This window comes from Dipodomys spectabilis, unplaced genomic scaffold (assembly GCF_019054845.1).
Source record: "Dipodomys spectabilis isolate Male_0828 unplaced genomic scaffold, ASM1905484v1 ptg000373l, whole genome shotgun sequence".
Lineage (NCBI taxonomy): Eukaryota > Metazoa > Chordata > Mammalia > Rodentia > Heteromyidae > Dipodomys > Dipodomys spectabilis.
The window spans coordinates 2771711-2789476 of record NW_024871050.1 but is presented as its reverse complement, the minus strand read 5'-3'; the positions used below and the strand labels follow the sequence as shown (position 1 = coordinate 2789476).

At 35.3% G+C, this 17766-nt stretch overlaps 1 protein-coding gene across 1 annotated transcript in view; it reads right to left on the bottom strand.

Moving 5' to 3' along the window:
- Positions 1 to 17766, bottom strand: part of Nbeal1 (neurobeachin like 1) — a 177479-nt gene that overhangs the window by 85431 nt on the left and 74282 nt on the right. Inside the window, 11 exon segments of the mRNA XM_042666952.1 lie at positions 144 to 246; positions 354 to 513; positions 965 to 1098; positions 1515 to 1680; positions 2697 to 2786; positions 7461 to 7546; positions 11441 to 11744; positions 12892 to 13011; positions 14106 to 14238; positions 15648 to 16228; positions 16320 to 16418. Coding sequence (XP_042522886.1) covers positions 144 to 246; positions 354 to 513; positions 965 to 1098; positions 1515 to 1680; positions 2697 to 2786; positions 7461 to 7546; positions 11441 to 11744; positions 12892 to 13011; positions 14106 to 14238; positions 15648 to 16228; positions 16320 to 16418 — 1976 coding nt within the window.

Below are 17766 nucleotides of genomic sequence, written 5' to 3'. Positions count from 1 at the left end.
TTTTAGCCTCCACACTATCCTACTTCTCTGAAGATAAAACGTATTAGAATTGCTGATAAAGAGAAACATTTACCCAATCCCATTCTATCAAGAGGCAAGCAGAAAACAATACATCAAACTAAGAAGAAGCAAGAATACCATACCCATAATAAATCCTAAGTGTATCTAGGAGGAACTGCACACCATACTTCTTTCGGAAAACTCTCCTGCTATCTTTAATAATCGTTGAAAGATATTGTATATGACCTAAAACAGAAAGTCCACTTGTAAATAATATAGCTAAAATAAAATTACATAGGTAGTTATAGACTTCTAAAAGAACTATAAAATTTTATATAACAGCTTCCTCTCACCAATTCGAAAGGGAAAATCTCCACGGTTCCAAATATTGAAATCAAAGAGTAAATAATGATACATTTGCTGCAGCAGGGGCATATTTTTCTCTACTGATACTTGTTCAATTAGTAGTTGAATTGCCATCAATACATTAACATCCATTAAGGTGCCTGGCACCTGAAACCAAACAAAGGTAATTTCATAAAATAATTGTTCAGTTTAAGTACTTGTCATTAAACTATAATTTCAAATAATTCAGAACATCTACTAAATGTAGAACTATAAAAATCTTGGGCAAAAAACAACTCAATCATTAATCTTTCTGATGTAACACTAGAACATATTTTCCTAATGTCATATTCCTAAAATAATCTACATTTCTCAAATATCTCAAATATTGAAGGTAGCAAGCAAGGGTATACACATCAAAGAGCATATACTCTTAAATGTGATTTTACATAATGATTCCATAAAAGTTTAAATGCTTCCTTTGAGACAAGTTATATCAACTAATATAACATAGATGGTAAAACAGTAATCTTCAATAACACTTACTTGGTAGAAAGAATAAATGTTAACTGCTAATTATAATCATCAGCTACAGCAATACTATGTTAGGCTGGTTTACCTTCTGAAGTAAGGCACCAAGAGTTGCAACTCCATGGGACTGAATAAGATTGTCCTGGTTGATAGGATGTCTCTGAATAAAGTGCTTCATAATCAAGATAAATGTTGCAACTAGATTTTTTTCTAGTCTGGACTCTACAAAAACAGGAACACAGTATTACTTATCATGATCACTCTAATCACTTTTTTAAGATTCTTTGTATCATAATGCGTACTATAACAAGAAGGAATATGGGTCAGTAGATTTTTCAAGGCTCATTTTGTGCAGTGGAAACAAAAAGCAGCAATTGCATACTGCATACTTACATGCATACATAACTACTTTCCCTACCACTAATTTAACAGTGTGATTCTGTTTTCATTAAGAGAATTAATTAAGGGTATTCAAGAGAAAAACTATCATCTTCAGTGTTTTGACACATATAAACTTCCTCAACTATTATCTGTTAAATCAGAGTGCCTGTTAGAACTACAACTGGCTAACTTTTCTATTAATATTTGTAGAATATTTTGATTTATTGAAATTTCTTAATTATCAGTTTGTGTTATACCTGATGCTTTTGTGGAGGCCAATATATACTCTCCTTCTATGGGTGCTATCAATTCAAGAACTGTGCTTTCATTCATTCCTTCAGCCATCTGTCCTTCATTAAAGTAGCTGATTTGTTCCAATAAAGGAAAGAGTATGTTTAATCCACCGATGCAATTGATAATGTCCTGAAAATAAAATCACAATTTCTTAATTTTACAGAAACAAGAGAAATTCAGTATCTATACAGTTGCAAGTTGTTGATAAACCTTAAGTAATGTGTAGGACAGCCTAAGCTCAAAGAATCCTGTTAAAGTTTCAAGGGCAGCCTCACAGGTCACCATAACTAACAGTACAGAGACTGTTTCAGGTAATTTTTTGTTTTCCAAATTAGACATTTCAACAAAAGTAATCTAAATAATACCTGGTAGGAAAACCCCAACAATGTAAAGAATAAACAGTTGTTTATTCATCAGACAAATAGGCATTAAAAAAACAGGGAAAAATGTACTTGATGGCAAAGTATGACAGATTCTTCTATCTTGGATATTTTGCATAGGTTAACAAAAATATATTCTGTCTTCTAATAATAAGTCATTAATTTCTGTTCTTAATTTCATTATCTATAAAATGTGAATAACAGTGGGAACCAGTGCCTGCAATAGTAATTACTCAGGAGGCTGAGAACTGAGAATCATGGTTCAAAGCTAGCCTTAGCAGTAAAGTCCATGAGACTCTTACCTCCAATTATCTACCAAAAAACCCACAAGTGGAGTTATGGTTCAAGTGCTATAGTCATTCAATTATTATCTTTTTTTTTTTTTTTTTGGTCAGTTGTGGTGCTTGAATTCAAGGCCTAGGCACTATCCTTGAATATTTTTACTCAAGGCTAGTGCTCTACCACTTTAAGCTACAGTTCTATTTCCATTTTTCTGATGATTAACTGGGATAAGAGTCCCCTGGACTTTCCTGCCCAGGCTGGCTTCAAACTGCGATCCTAATATTTCAGCCTTCTGAGTAGCTAGTATTGAAAGCATGAGCCACCAGCACCCAGCTCAATTATTTATTCTTTAAACTGTATCTCAGTGTAAAACTTTAACAGAGACTGATGATTAAGATTGATCTGGTGATAAGTAAAAGAGAAAATCCTTAATGAATATTTAATTTACTTAAATTATACTGTTATCCATTATTACTAATTTACCTTAATGTCCCAGTTCACTACCTTATTTCCTGTTAATCTTCCATGTAAACAATTAGTAGATAAATCAAGGCAAATTGAATTTTTGCAGGCCTAGAATAAAAGAAAAATATAGCCAACAACTAAGTGCAACTACTACAAATCATAACTTTCATCATATAATGAATATTCACTATAATTTTTAAAGGTACATGATGTAATTTATGATAACATGTCTACTAACTGACTTTTAGTACTATTGTTCTCTAGGCATATCTTCAAAAGAAAGACTCAGGACTACATTCTAAAGCACTCACAAATCAAAATATGAGATAAATCATAAAACTTATCATCTATGACAATATAAAAGTCTAATCAAAGGAATAAGATATTGTTTCCTTCATGTTTATAACGTGGTAAGGGCTTAATCTACAATTCTATAAATCGTTGGAATCATTTATCTTCTATTCATAAAAACATATAGCTTCACATTCAATCTATGAATTTCTAGACCAGTGCATTTTTACATTTAATTACATTCAAAACAAAACAAAGAAACTTAAAATTTTAGCTCAGGTTAGCTAGGCAGAAGTGGTACAAGCCTGTAATCATCTCAGGAGGTTGAGATGTGGAGGATCATGTTTCTTGGACAGCTCCATAGAAAAGTTTTCTAGATTCAATTTCTAATTCACCAGTAAAAAACTAGGCTGGAGGCATGGCTCAATTGGTAGAAGACTAGCTGAGTGGGTGGAAGGCCCTGAGTTGAAACCCTAGTAACACACATACACACACACACACACACACACACACATACAAACACACACACACAAATAGCACATCTGATGTCTACTATTTTTCTCTTAATTCAACTGAGCAAATTTGTATTAATTAAATAATGAATATTTAAACTATGTCAGAGTCAGAAATGTCTTTCTCCATTTCTTTTGTTTTCATACTATGTATCTACTATCTATCCAAACACAATCTTCTAATGGTATTACTGTGTTATATCTCCTGCTTCTCCAATTAAACCTTGATACTGCAGCTTGAGAAATTTTTCTAAAATGAAACCTAGATACATTATTCTTCTGTACAAAACCCTATCCATTGCCTATTAATCTGACACATGAGGTTTGCTATAATTCTGGGTTTTGGTTTTTTTTTTTCCAGGGCTGAGGACCGAACCCAGGGCCTTGTGCATGGGTGGGCGTCCTTCAGCTGGGCTAAACCCCCAGTCCCTATAATTCTGTTTTTCACATGTTCTTTAAGTTCATTCCTTGCCATTTCGTTTTAGTGATCACTGTTCTAAATCCAAATTATACACACAGAATCTCATTTTAGTTTTTGCCTTTCTATATCTTCCTCACTGTGTGTGCCTCTTCAATACTGCCTTTTAAATACAAATCAACACATCTTTGCTATGATATTCTAAGTTCCTGAAAGAATTATACTCATGCTGTAATCTGCACTGTATTTTCAATTCAGCAATGCTGTATGTGTATTAAATAAACTGGCTTCTAAATTGAGCATTATCATTCACTAGAGCTTTACTGAGCTTCAGAAAACAAGCTTAGAAAACCTACAGATAATATCATGGTCCTCTCAGGGATTCTGTAAATTATAAAATGAAACATTTTAGCATAGTGCTTAATATATTATAAACATGCAATGAATAGTAGCTTAAAAAGTGAATATATGTTCATAAAATTAACTTTCATCTTTCTTTTTGGTAGTAGTGGGTTAGAACTTCATGGCTTTGTACTTGCTAGGCTGCCACTCTACCACTTGAGTATTCCTCCAACCTTCTGTTATACTTTTATTTTTTTACATATTTATTCTTTTTTTTGGGGGGGGGTTCCAGTTGTGGGGCCTGAACTCTTGGCCTGGGCGCTGTCCCTCAGCTCTTCAGCTCAAAGCTAGCGCTCTACCACTTGAGTCACAGCGCCACTTCCACCTTTTTTCTTTTTGCTTATGTGGTGCTGAGGAATCGAACCCAGGGCCCTCATGCATGCAAGGCAAGCGCTCTACCACTGAGCCACCTTCCCAGCTACATATTTATTCTTTTTTTGGGGGGTCCGGTCGTGGGGCCTGAACTCTAGGCCTGGGCGCTGTCCCTCAGCTCTTCAGCTCAAGGCTAGCGCTCTACCACTTGAGCCACAACACCACTTTCGGCTTTTTTCTTTTTGCTTATGTGGTGCTGAGGAATCGAACCCAGGGCCTCAGGCATGCAAGGCAAGCACTCTACCACTGAGCCACCTTCCCAGCCCCTACATATTTATTCTATCTTTAATCTTTCCCCCCTCCCTCAGGGCTGAGGACCGCCCAGCCTTGCGCGCATCGGGCGGGCACCCTTCCGCTGGGCTAACCCCCCAGCCCCTCTATCTTTAATCTTAAACTAGAGGCTTGAACTGATCTTTGTCTCATAAGAATTTTTAGCACAGTTCTCAATACCCACATGACACTCAACAAATTTTAAACAAAAGGGCTACTAAACACCTCTTACAAATGAAGATGAAAAATAAAAAATTGCTAACAACTAAAGAGTCCTCCAAAGCATAGCAAACTGGCACTTTTAAATATATAAGTTAATAAATAAAATAATGTGTCCTGTAGTCAACTGGGAAAATAGGATAAAACCAAGTAAAATCTTTTTTTTTTTTTAAGTTGGTCATGGGGCTTGAACTCTGGGCCTGGGTGCTGTCCCTCAGCTCTTCAGCTCAAGGCTGGTGCTCTACCACTTGAGCCACAGCGCCACTTTCAGTTTTCTGGCCATTTAATTGGAAATAAGAGTCTCATGGACTTTTCCTGCCTGGGCTGGCTTTGAACCATAATCCTCACATCATAGCCTCCTGAGTAGATAGGATTACAGGTGTAAGCCACCAGCACCTGGCCTCAAGATGTTTAAAGCATATTATCAATTTCCTAGAAGAATTCAACAACCTCCAGCTTATTTAACTATCTTGACACACCACCATTGTGGAAAAACATTCCTAAATTGTTTACTTATATATTGGTCATATTCAGTTTACTTGGGAAAAAAACAATGAGGCAATAGGTATTTTTTAACAATACATAATTTTTAAACTTTTCAGTAGTAAAAAAAAAAATCCAACTTTTAATATTGTCAAATTCAGTTACTTTGTAAAAAAGTGGCAAATATCAAATATGGCCATGACATGAACATGTTAGTAAATGATGTCCTAGTTATTTATGCCAGATATTGAAGAATAAAAATAAGTATATCTTATGTAAAGTCATTACCAAGAAATAATGTAAAGTATGATTTAGTAAAGCATGTGGCATTAGAGAAAAAAAGTTATAAGAAACAAAAAAATTAAAAAGACTCAAGAAACACTCTACCTTATACAAGGTATAAACCTTGATTAGATCCAAGATATTCTTAACATGCTAAATAAACACTTCTATGTTTATATATTGCATTATGAACCATTTTCTCATATAGGTAAATGATTACATAGAAATATTTAGGGAATAAACTATTTTTGGTTTTGTTTTCCTAACTGTGCTCATTAGGTACTCTATCATTTGAGCCATGCCTCAGCCTTTTTTTTCCCTTATTTCTCATATAGGATCTAAAGTTTTTGCTTGGGGCCAGCCTCAAATCACTACCTTCTTATTTACAGCTTCATGGCATAACTAAGACCATAGGTCCAAACCACCATTCCCAGCTTATTGATTGAAATGGGGTTTTGCTAATTTTTTGCTCAGGCTGGTCTTGTGATGCTCTAATCTCTGCCTCCTGAGAAGCTGGGATTATAGCTGTGAAAAACTATGCCCAGCTAACAATTTAATTTTGATAGCCTTACCAATCAGATCTCACAAATGACCTGACATAAGTGAAGTATTAATGACCTGCATTAAGTAAAGTATTAATAATTGGTAAAATTAGGTAAAGGGCATAAGGCTATCACTCTACTATTCTTTCTACTTCTTTTTAGGTTGGAAATTGATCAAAAACCAATGAGGAAAATAAGACTAGGGCAGATATAACAAATATTCAGAAATAATCAAGGATGATTATATGCCAGTTAGCTAAACTAGAAAAAGGCATTCTAACACATAATCTCAGTCATAGCATTTTCCGAGCCAAGTTACATTAAATGTAACAAAGACAACTGATATTTCTGACACATCATTTTCTTTTATCTTCTTTCTACATTCATTAGATTGCTTCTCACAGAAGACTCATAGAAAGTTTTTCTTACTTAAGGAGTATTTTTTTTCTTTTTTCTCATACTAGAGTTTGAATTCAGGACTTTATACTTGTTTGGTTTTCTTGCTCACAGCTGGCACTCTACCATCTGAGCCACACCTCTAGCCAAATGTTTTACTGGAGATGGAGTCTTGTGGACTTTCTGCCCAGGCTGGTTTTGAACTGTATCCTGTGGATCTCAGCCCTGAGGAGCTAGGATTACAGGTTTGAACAAACCACTGGCACCTGGCTGCTTAGAAAATACTTGCTATAGTTTTCTATAAAAACAAACACAATTTTAAGCACAGTTCTGTTTTTCTTACCATCTAGAAACCTAAGTAAACACAATCTTAGTTTCATTTACTACAGTCAATTCATTAGCACAAGTTCCAACATAACTATTCCTACTCATACTACTAGAATTACATAATTATAGCATTTCAATAAGTTGAGGTAAATCTTAATTTTTGTTCCTTCCTTCTCAACTAACCAATGAAGTGACAAAAAACAATTTCCAATGAACTGAAATTCACAGCAGTTCTAACCATGTTGACTGTCTATACATTTACTCTGACCTTTGCTGTGTAGTGAAGAAGGATGTTACCAGGCAGGTCAGCCATATCAGACTCTTGACATTTCCAAGGACTTAAACAATTTGGACCTGAAAATTATTTATAAACATCACATGTATCATTGAATATATATGGACTCCTTGTTTTTCTATTAACAGTACAAAATTTAAAATTAATCTCTTCCCACTATTCAGATAATATAGTTAAAACACGCTAAAATATACTTTAGTTTTATTTGCTTCCAGTTTATCCAAAACCGAGGAATTTGGGAAATAAACCTCCAAGGTAAAAGGGAAATTTTATATAGTATTAAAAAGTATGATCAATTAGTATACATTGTAAACATGTGGAGATGCAACAAAATCCTCTTCCTATATAACTAATTTATGCCAATAAAAAAAGAACAAGAGAAAACATACTATGATCAAAAATCAAGCAAGATGCACACTCATGTTCAATACAACACTGTTCACAACAAACAAGCTATAGAAGCAGCCCAGATTAAATGAATGATGATGATGATTATATATTATACATATTATATGTGATTGTTCATTTTATATATATTATATAATATGTACTACACATACATATATACACACATACATGTACATATATATAAAACATCATTTTCATAATATTCCATTGTGTATACAGACATACATTATATAGACATGGATAAATAGATACTGACAATGGAATATTACTCAGCCATAAAGACAAATGGACTTATGTTATTTACAGTGAAATGGATGAATCTAGAAAGCATCATATCAAGCCAAGTAAGCTAGACTCAGAAAGAAAAAGGTCTTTCTCTCATATGTGGATGCTAGAACTAAAATACAAACATTTATGCAAACACACACAGGATCATGTGTTACATACATGTGCATGATCAATTAGACTAATGTATAGTATACGTGTGTGTGTGAGATACCATAGTAAAATACCTGCGAACAACTAACAACATATATTTTAATAAAAATGAATATTAGTAATTTGAAACATGTCTGGACAGGAGTCTGAAAACTAGCAGGAGGAGGAAAGACAAATGGAGAGAGAAATGGAGGATGAATATAGTGAAATTACTATATGTACATGCTTGAAAATGGAACATGAAAATTTAATGGGACAGGAATGGGAAGAAAGATGGAAGTGGAGGAGGTGGAGGTAAATCTGATCAAGACTATAGTTGGAACCAGTGGCTCAGGCCTATAATCCTAGCTACTCAGGAAGTTGGGATCCAAAGGATCATGGTTTAAAAATAGGAGGGCAAAAATACAAAAGACTCCATCCCTAATTAACACTTCTAGAGTGAGAAGCAGTGAGAAGCACGCTGAATAAGAGTGTGAGGGCCCTGAGTTCAGATTGACTCTAAAACTCCATTATAAACTGGGCACTGGTGGCTGAGGCCTATAATCCTAGTACTCGGGAGACTGAGATCTGAGGATCACAGTTCAAAGCCAGCCCAGGCAGAAAAATCTGTGAGACCCTTACCTCCAATAAATACTCAGAAAAAGTCAGAAGTGGAGCTGGGATTGAACTGGTAGAGTGCTAGCCTTGAGCAAAAAGAAGATCAGGGACAGTGCCCAGGCCCAGAGTTAAAGGCCCAGGACCAGGACAAAAAAAAAAGCATTATACACATAAACAGACATGTTAAAAGAAAACCAGGGCTCAAAGACAGTCCAAGTAGAAAAATCCCTGAGATTCTTATTTCCAATTAACAGACAAAAAAGCCAGAACTGGAGGCAAGGCTGAAGATAAGATAGAGTACCAGCCTTGAGTGAAACCCAAGGCCCTAATGTCAAGCCCCAGGACCAACACACACACACACACACACACACACACACACACACACACACACACACACACACACACACACACACACACACACACACACTCTCTCTCTCTCTCTCTCTCTCTCTCTCTCACTCTCTCTCTCTCTCTTGTAAAACTATTTGATAATAAAAATAACCAAGCAAAACTATTATTAAATAAAGCAAAGTTTACCTACTAATCTATCTAACATAAACAAATTATAAGAAATAGGGCTCAGTGGTAGAGCGCTTGCCTTGCATGCATGAGGCCCTGGGTTCAATTCCTCAGCACCACATAAGCAAAAAGAAAAAAAGCTGGAAGTGGTGCTGTGGCTCAAGTGTTAGAGCGCTAGCCTTGAGCTGAAGAGCTCAAGAGGGACAGTGCCCAGGCCCAGAGTTCAGGCCCCACAACCGGACCCCCCCCAAAGAAATAATAGCAAAATGTTCCATTAATAATGTGATTAAGTATCAGAGAAATAGAATAGTAAGTGAATAAGAAAAATGTTGACGTTTATGAAAAATTGAAGAAATACAAATTCACATAAGGTTCCATTCACAAAAGGTAACCATTCCTTCTTACTGAGGCTTTGCCAAAACTGGCACATCTCTGCTATTGATTAGCATTAATATATATCCCCTTTAGAAACTGATTATGCAAAATGTATTCAGTCCAGTTTATTATATTTAAAAATTCAAATTCATGCCAATATTAAAATTTTTGTACAATTAATATATGGATAATAAAATATAAACCTGAGCAAATGTATTAAAAATGTTTAAGATCACTAAAATGGGAGACTAAATAATAATTATACATGAATATAATATAAAACTACAGTCTTATAATTACACTAAATGATTTGTTACTAACCTGAATTTGTTTCCATTATAGAACATCCTAAAATAACTTCATAAGTTTCAAAAAATTATAAGATTATTAAACTTTGAGAATCTGGATAGATCCATTGATCTTAGAATGGCATACAATTGCCGGGCGCTGGTGGCTTATGCCTGTAATCCTAGCTACTCAGGAGGCTGAGATCTGAGGATCACGGTTCAAAGCAAGCCCCAGCATGAAAGTCCATGAAACTCTTCTCTCCAATAAACAACTCAGAAAACCAGAAGTGGCGCTGTAGCTCAACTGGTAGAGCACTAGCCTTGAGCTGAAGAGCTGAGGGACAGTGCTCAGGCCCAGAGTTCAATCCCCATGATCAATAACAACAACAACAAAAAGAATGCCATACAATCTAAGGCAGTTATTTTCAGAAAAAAATGAGCCATTATGTACAGTTAATATATATGATACTTAAAAGTGTACGTTTGGAATATCTTGATAAAATATAGACAGAATTTTTGTATCCAACAGCAATTGTAACTGTTTAAAACAATACCAAAAAGAAAAAACTAAAATGAAATGTTTATAATCTTATCAAACGTCTTCCAACTATTATCACTTTCATGAATTTTTCAGGTATATTAATGTATCAATCATAGAAAGTTTTGAAATTATGTTTTATGGAGAAAACCAAGTATTTTGTTTCACCAATTCATTAAAATTGTCAAAAATACTGGCAGCTTTACAAACAGAACTATGTTGAAGTCATAATCTCCAGTGTGATGCTATGTGGAAGAAGGACCTATAATGTGATTAGAAAAAAAAAGTTAAAGGAGGCAAAGGGGTAAAGCTGTAATCTGATAGGTCCCTTATAATACAAGGAGGAATCACAGTCCTTTTCTCTGCCCACATGCTCAGAGAGGAAAGACCACATGAGAATAACCAGAAAGTAGGTGACCACCTGTATCCAGGAAGGAAGCCTTTCTAGAAAACAAGCTCTATAACACTATACCTGACTTTTAGCCTCTAGAACTAATAGAAAATAAACTTCTCTTGTTAAAGCCATCTAATCTGTGGTATTTTGTTATAGAAACCCCAGGAAGTACTCTGGATGACACCTAAAAATTTTCGTAACAGATTATTTTATTTATGCCTAATAAAAAGAGGATTATATGAAGTAGGCATTTTCTCTTTTGAGTTTGTTAAAAAAAAATACTCTTTAGATCAAATATAATTTTCTCTTTTCAAATGTTGCTATAATATACTCAGACACTAGAAAAATTTATAATATTACTTTATTTTATAACTCTAGTAAACCAGGACATGCTTACCTGCTAAATATAATGCCTTCACATGAGGCGGCTGTAGTGCTTCATAGAAGATGATAACAGAACCTAGCTGGCCCTCCAGGGATGTGGGACATCCCCATTCACTATCTTGGGTTCCAGCTGATATTAATTTGGTAACAGATTTTGATTTTTCAATTGTACCTCCCCAGGAGGCTGATGACAAAATTCCACCAAATGATGTCCGATGAGGGGTAATGGGTGAAGAAAATGGTGGATCTGGGATTTGGGATGGTGGAGGAGTGGTGGTTCTTTGCCCAGCTGAACCAATACAACAGGAAATAAAAGGCTAAGAATTAAGAAAAAAAAATTACACAAGTTTACTTAAACAGTATGGGTTTAAGGAAGTAGTTTAGTGTGTAAGCATCCATCAACACAAAAATAAATTGAAAATAAAAATATAGTGAAGCAGTACAAAATTAAGCAAATTAATTTGACAAGAAGTGGAAACAGTTTTACATTTACTGAACCATGAGCTCAACGCATATATACATACATACAAAAGAAATCATTACCAAAGTTAACTGTGGCTATTGGGGATATATTATTTCTGACTCAATTGTGAAAATTTTGAATTCTTTAATGTGTTTAATAGAAAAGGCTTTAAGGGGTTGGGAAGGTGGCTCAGTGGTAGAGTGCTTGCCTCACATGCATGAAGCCCTGGGCTCAATTCCTCAGCACCACATAAACAGAAAAGGCCAGAAGTGGCACTGTAACTCAAGTGCTAGAGCATTAGCCTTGAGCTGAAGAGCTCAGGGACAGTGCCCAGGCCTAGAGCTCAAGCCCCATGACCGACAAAAAAACAAAACAAACAACCAAAAAATGCTTTAAAACTTTATTTAAAAGAGATAACTGGTTTTCCCTGTAAAAGTTATAAACAGAAAATTACACATGAATATAATGGCAACTACAGATTATTCTGAAATGGTTATCAAGATGAGAAACAGCAAAGAACTATTCAAATACTTGAGACCTCAGAAATTACCTACTGTATTCCAATACCCTCACGAAATACTTTATTAAATGAACCAAAAAATTTGCTGTTTTTCAGTGTCCACTGAGAACTTCCTAATAAATAAATTCCTATACCTAACTACATGTGAAAGTTTTAAAAGCTTTTTCCTTATCATTTCAAATTTAATGGTGGTGGAAAACAGTTCATAACATTCACTTAAGTACTTCATATACTTGGAGATTATTATTAAAAGTTTGGTCTGCTCCCTTCATTTTTTTTGGCTTTTTCTAACCTTCCTAACATTTATTTCTCAAATTGCCTTTGTTTTTTGAAATGTCAATTGACATCATAATGTTAATCAACTGTGCCTTAGTATATAGAACATATTTGTAAAAATTTGGGGATACATTTAGGAGAAAATGAAACTTTTCAAGAGTCCTCAATCAGTTAGATTTATAAAGAATAGGTAAAATATACTTACTTCATTCATGGCAGGAAATCTGAGAGGGGCAGAGACCTTCTGTTGTCCATTGTCATAGATATAGACAAGACTCTGACCAAAGGGCCTTTTTCCCGGCATGTGAACAATTGTTATATTGTGCTGGTAAATAAAACATATATTGAAAGGCAATATAACATTGTGTCTTTGGAATGACAATGTTTTCAGAGGGTTATTCTATCACTTGTTCATGTAAAAAGAACATTAAAATGTTTTAAATGATGTTCTTTTTTGTTTTTAATATATATAATGTATATATATATCTATATATATAATGTATAAAGAGGGGTTACAGTTACATGAGTAAGGTGATGAGTACATTCCTATCGAGCATTGTTACCCCCTCCTTTGTTTTTCCCCTATCATCCCTTCTCTCTCCACCTCCCCAACTCCTCCAGGCCTCCAAAGTTGTAAAGTTTGTTTTCAACATAGTGTCTTGTACATCTTATTGTTACAATGGGTCAACCTGTATCCTTATTTCAGCATAAAATGATGTTCTTAACAAGCAACGGTTTTTAACAATTTAACAATTAATATAACAAAGACCTGTAAACCTTTTCTAGAAAACTCAAATTACAGTGTCTTTTCTGTACTTTCCAAGGATCAATTTTTAAGAATTTTTTTAATTTTTAGAAAGGCAATAGAAGTGTATCCTTTTTCACACTTCATTTTGAATAGAAATTCTAGAAAACATTAAAGAAATCCTAACACTTCATTTTCAAATGTAGAAAAATGATTACTGTGGAACTGACAGCAATGGTAAATATCAACTCCCTTACAGATGAATTTTATATTTATAAAACTTTAAAGTGAAAACTTAATCTTAAAAAAGAACAAACAGAAGGAATTAGAAAGTTGGCACAGTCTATCTTCTCAGGAGATGGAGATCAGGAGGACTGTGCTTTGAGGAAAGCCCAGGCAAAAAGATAGTGAAACCCTCATTTCCACAAATAATGTGGGTATGGAAGCACACACCTGTAATACCAGGAATGGGAAGGCACCAAGCAAAAAATGCAAGAAAAGTAAGTAAAGGAAAAACATGGATGGGCTCAAGTGGTAGAGTACCTGCCTAGCACAGGTACAAGACCTTAAGTTCAAAACCCCACAACCCTGGCCCCCCAACACATACAACCCTGATAAACATTTAATGATTAAGGAAAGAACCAAGATGTTAAATGCGATGCCCTAAGCCTTACCCAGAGAGAATCACAGAAACTGTGGTCAGGAAGGAGAACTGTTGCATATTCTCTTTTTGTGCACACCGCCACAACTAACATACCTGAATGGGTAATAAAAGCTTCAAAACCCATGCCACTTCCTGTAAAAAAGCTAAGAAAAATATCTATTATCAAAACTTTTGAAGACAGTTAATCATTTTCATTATCATTTAAGCATATAAGACTATCATGACCAGGTGCTGGAGAGTCACACCTATAATCATAGCTACTGAAGAGGCTATTATTTGAGGATCACAGTTCAAAGCTAACTCAGGCAGAAAAGACTGTGATACTGTTATGTTCAACCAATCAGCAAAAAGCCAGAAGTGAAGCTGTGACTCAAGCAGTGGAGTGATAGCCTTGAGCAAAAAAGCTAGGGGACAGTGCTCAGGCATGGTGTTGTGAACCTACAGTAAACATTATGCCAGAGTCTTAATTTAAAGGATGGGGTCCATAGACCATTCTAAGGCAAAAATACAAAATGCTATCTGAAAAATAATCTAAAGCAGAAAAGATTGGACGTGTGGTTCAAGTGGCAGAGCACTTCCCTAGCAAGCACAAGGACCTGAGTTAAAACCCTTGTAACACACACACATAGAGGACACACACAAATCACAACCTATATTAAAAGAAAAATTATTAGTTACTTAAGTCTGGATCTACATATATATAAGTTTTTTGGTCATTTAAAAAAACTATATAGTAGCCAGGTGCTGGTGGCTCATTCCTGGAAATCCTAGCTACTAAGGAGGCTGAGATCCGAAAACTGTAGTTCAAAGCCAGCCTGGGCAAGAAAGTTTGTGAGATTCCTATCTCCAATTAACAACAAAAAGCTGAAGGTGGAGCTGTGGCTCAAGTGGTAGGGTGCTAGCCTTGAGCAGAGAAGGTTAGGGACAGCACCCAGGCCCTGAGTTCAAGTCCCAGAACTGACAAAAAAAAAAAAAGCATATAGTAGCATCTTTAGTGTAACAGAGGGACTATCATTGAAGATTATTATTTCTTTCTTTCCTATTTTTACAGTTTTTTTTTTTTCCTTTTGTCAATCCTGGGACTTGAACTGGGGACCAGGCACTGTCTCTGAGCTTTTGTGTTCAAGGCAAGCATTCTACCATTTGAGCCAGTTTTATTTTTGGCTTTTTGGTGGTTCATGGTTAATCAGAGTTAAGAGTCTCATAAACTTTCCTGTCTGGGCTAGCTTTGAACTGCAATCCTCAGATCTCAGCCTCCTAGTTAGCTAGGATTACAGGTGTGAGCCAACAGTGCCAGGCTTCATTTTCACTAATTTTAAGAAGGAACCTTATTTCTAAACTAGCCAGCGAATTTAACAGAAAAATATCTGATATATAACTAATATGAAAGCAATTTTAGCAACTTACAAAGTATATTATATGATCAATTAAAAAAGCCTTGAGAAAAACTATCACAAATTTAAAAATTAGATAGAGATATTTTCCTTTTTAGGAATGATAGCAAATATTGTTATAACAATTTAGGATAGTATCCCACAGTTTGAACCATTACCTGTATAACTGTTTTCTTTTTCCTCCTTTGTTAGCAATGCCAAGAGTCACCTGATCCTGATCTAAACAAAACCAAGCACTGAAAGAAAATGCAGACCCTGGCCATTTCTGTATGGGAGGAACAGAAATTCCTGCCATACTATGTGATAAATTAAAATACTGAAGGGCACTTTCTAGACTTTGTTTTCGGGCCATTGTCAGGATTGCTCGAGTCACAGGAATGGTGTATGAGTGTATACATGCAGATTCATCCACTCTCAGCAATCTTAGGAGTCGACGGACTTCTTCTAAGCTCACTGACTGACTCCCCAGGGAACCATGGATTGCAATCAAGTTCTCAGCACACAGTCGATGGAGGGAAGAATGGGATTCAAGGGTTTCAATTATTCTAATTCCCATGTTTGCATTGACACAAGTAGTTCGACTCTGCCTATTAATACAACAAATTCTTTTCAGCCAATCAGAAATGAAGATTTGCAGGTCATAGGATTCTAGCTCTGGAAGCCACTGGATAAGAAGCAAGAGAGGATGGACATTACTAATGCCCAAAATCCCAACTGATGTGTGATCACCCTCTACAGCCTGAAAAGCAACATAAAAGATAAAAGATTAGTTACTACTTTTGAAATGAAAAACTAAAATTTCTTCAATTTAATATAAGTTAAAAACTCACCATATTCATAAGTTCTTTAAGCAGTTCCAGTGATGGCTGACCCAAAGATTTTAGAACTTCAAACATATGTAAATAACCGATTCTTTCTTTGAATACTTCCTAGAGTGGAAAACAATGCATCAAATTATATTTATAAGAACTAAATTTATAATAATATTTAAAATATTGAATACATATTTAGCTACTTAAGCAAAGTAATGAGTCAAGTCTTGTTTTCTTAAATCACATATTCATTTACTATTTAAGACAGATTCTTTCTATGTAGGTTCAGGTTATCCTGGACCTTAAAATGTTCCTGCCTCAGCTTCCTGACTAGCTATGATTACAGGCATGTACAACTGAATTTGGCATGTTTCATCTTAAAACAGATTCTATATATCTTTTAATAATGGTTATAACAATCTACAAAAATGAAAAACAAGCCAGATGCGCATGGCTCGTGCTTGTAATCCTAACTACTCAGGATGCTGAGATTTGAGGATTTCGGTTCAAAGCTAGCCCATGCAAGAAAGTCTGTGAAACTCTTATCTTCAATTAACCACCCCAAAGCTGGAAATGGTGCTGTGGCTCAAAGTGGTAAAGCATTAGCCTTGGGCTGGGAAGGTGGCTCAGTGGTAGAGCACTTGCCTTGCATGCATGAGGCCCTGGGTTTGATTCCTCAGCACCACATAGGCAAAAAGAAAAAAGCCGGAAGTGGCGCTGTGGTTCAAGTGGTAGAGCGCTAGCCTTGAGCTGAAGAGCTGAGGGACAGTGCCCAGGCCCAGAGTTCAGGCCCCACAACCGGACCCAAAAAAAAAAAAAAAAAAAAGCACTAGCCTTGAGCACAAAAAACTCAGAGGTAGCGCCTAATCCCTGAATTCAAGCCCCGGGACTGGCACCAAAATAGAAAAACAAAAACAAAGACAAATGAAATTATTAATAATTCTGTTGAAATACTTTATTATTTACAGATAAATGCATATGGTACTTCTTTTACTTTCTTAACTTGATTTGTAATAAATATTAAGTAAAGTTAAAATAAAAGTTGGAAAAGAATGACATTTTGGAGGTAAGAGGAGTGAGATAGGTCCATCTAGTAGAATGAGGGTTTCATGCGTACAGTGCTAGCACTGCGGTGGTAAAGGTAGAAGGAACAATACTTTGAAGCTAGCTGGGGCTCCTATAAGTAATACCAAAAAAAAAAAAAAAAAGTGAAGATGTAGTTCAATCCCAGAGTTTGCCTAGCACATGTAAGGCCCTAGTTAGTTTCAGAGCACCATTAAAAAAAAAAAAAAAAAAAAAAGCACTGGCAATTTTAAGTAGTAACCTAAAAACAAATTGAGTATGAATAGTTTTCTCTCTACTCTTCGTATCTAAATTACCTGGAGCATTAAGCTCATTTTAGGAAGTTCTAAGTCACATATAATATTGAATAAGTTATATTCCCAAAGCCATAACAAAAATGTAA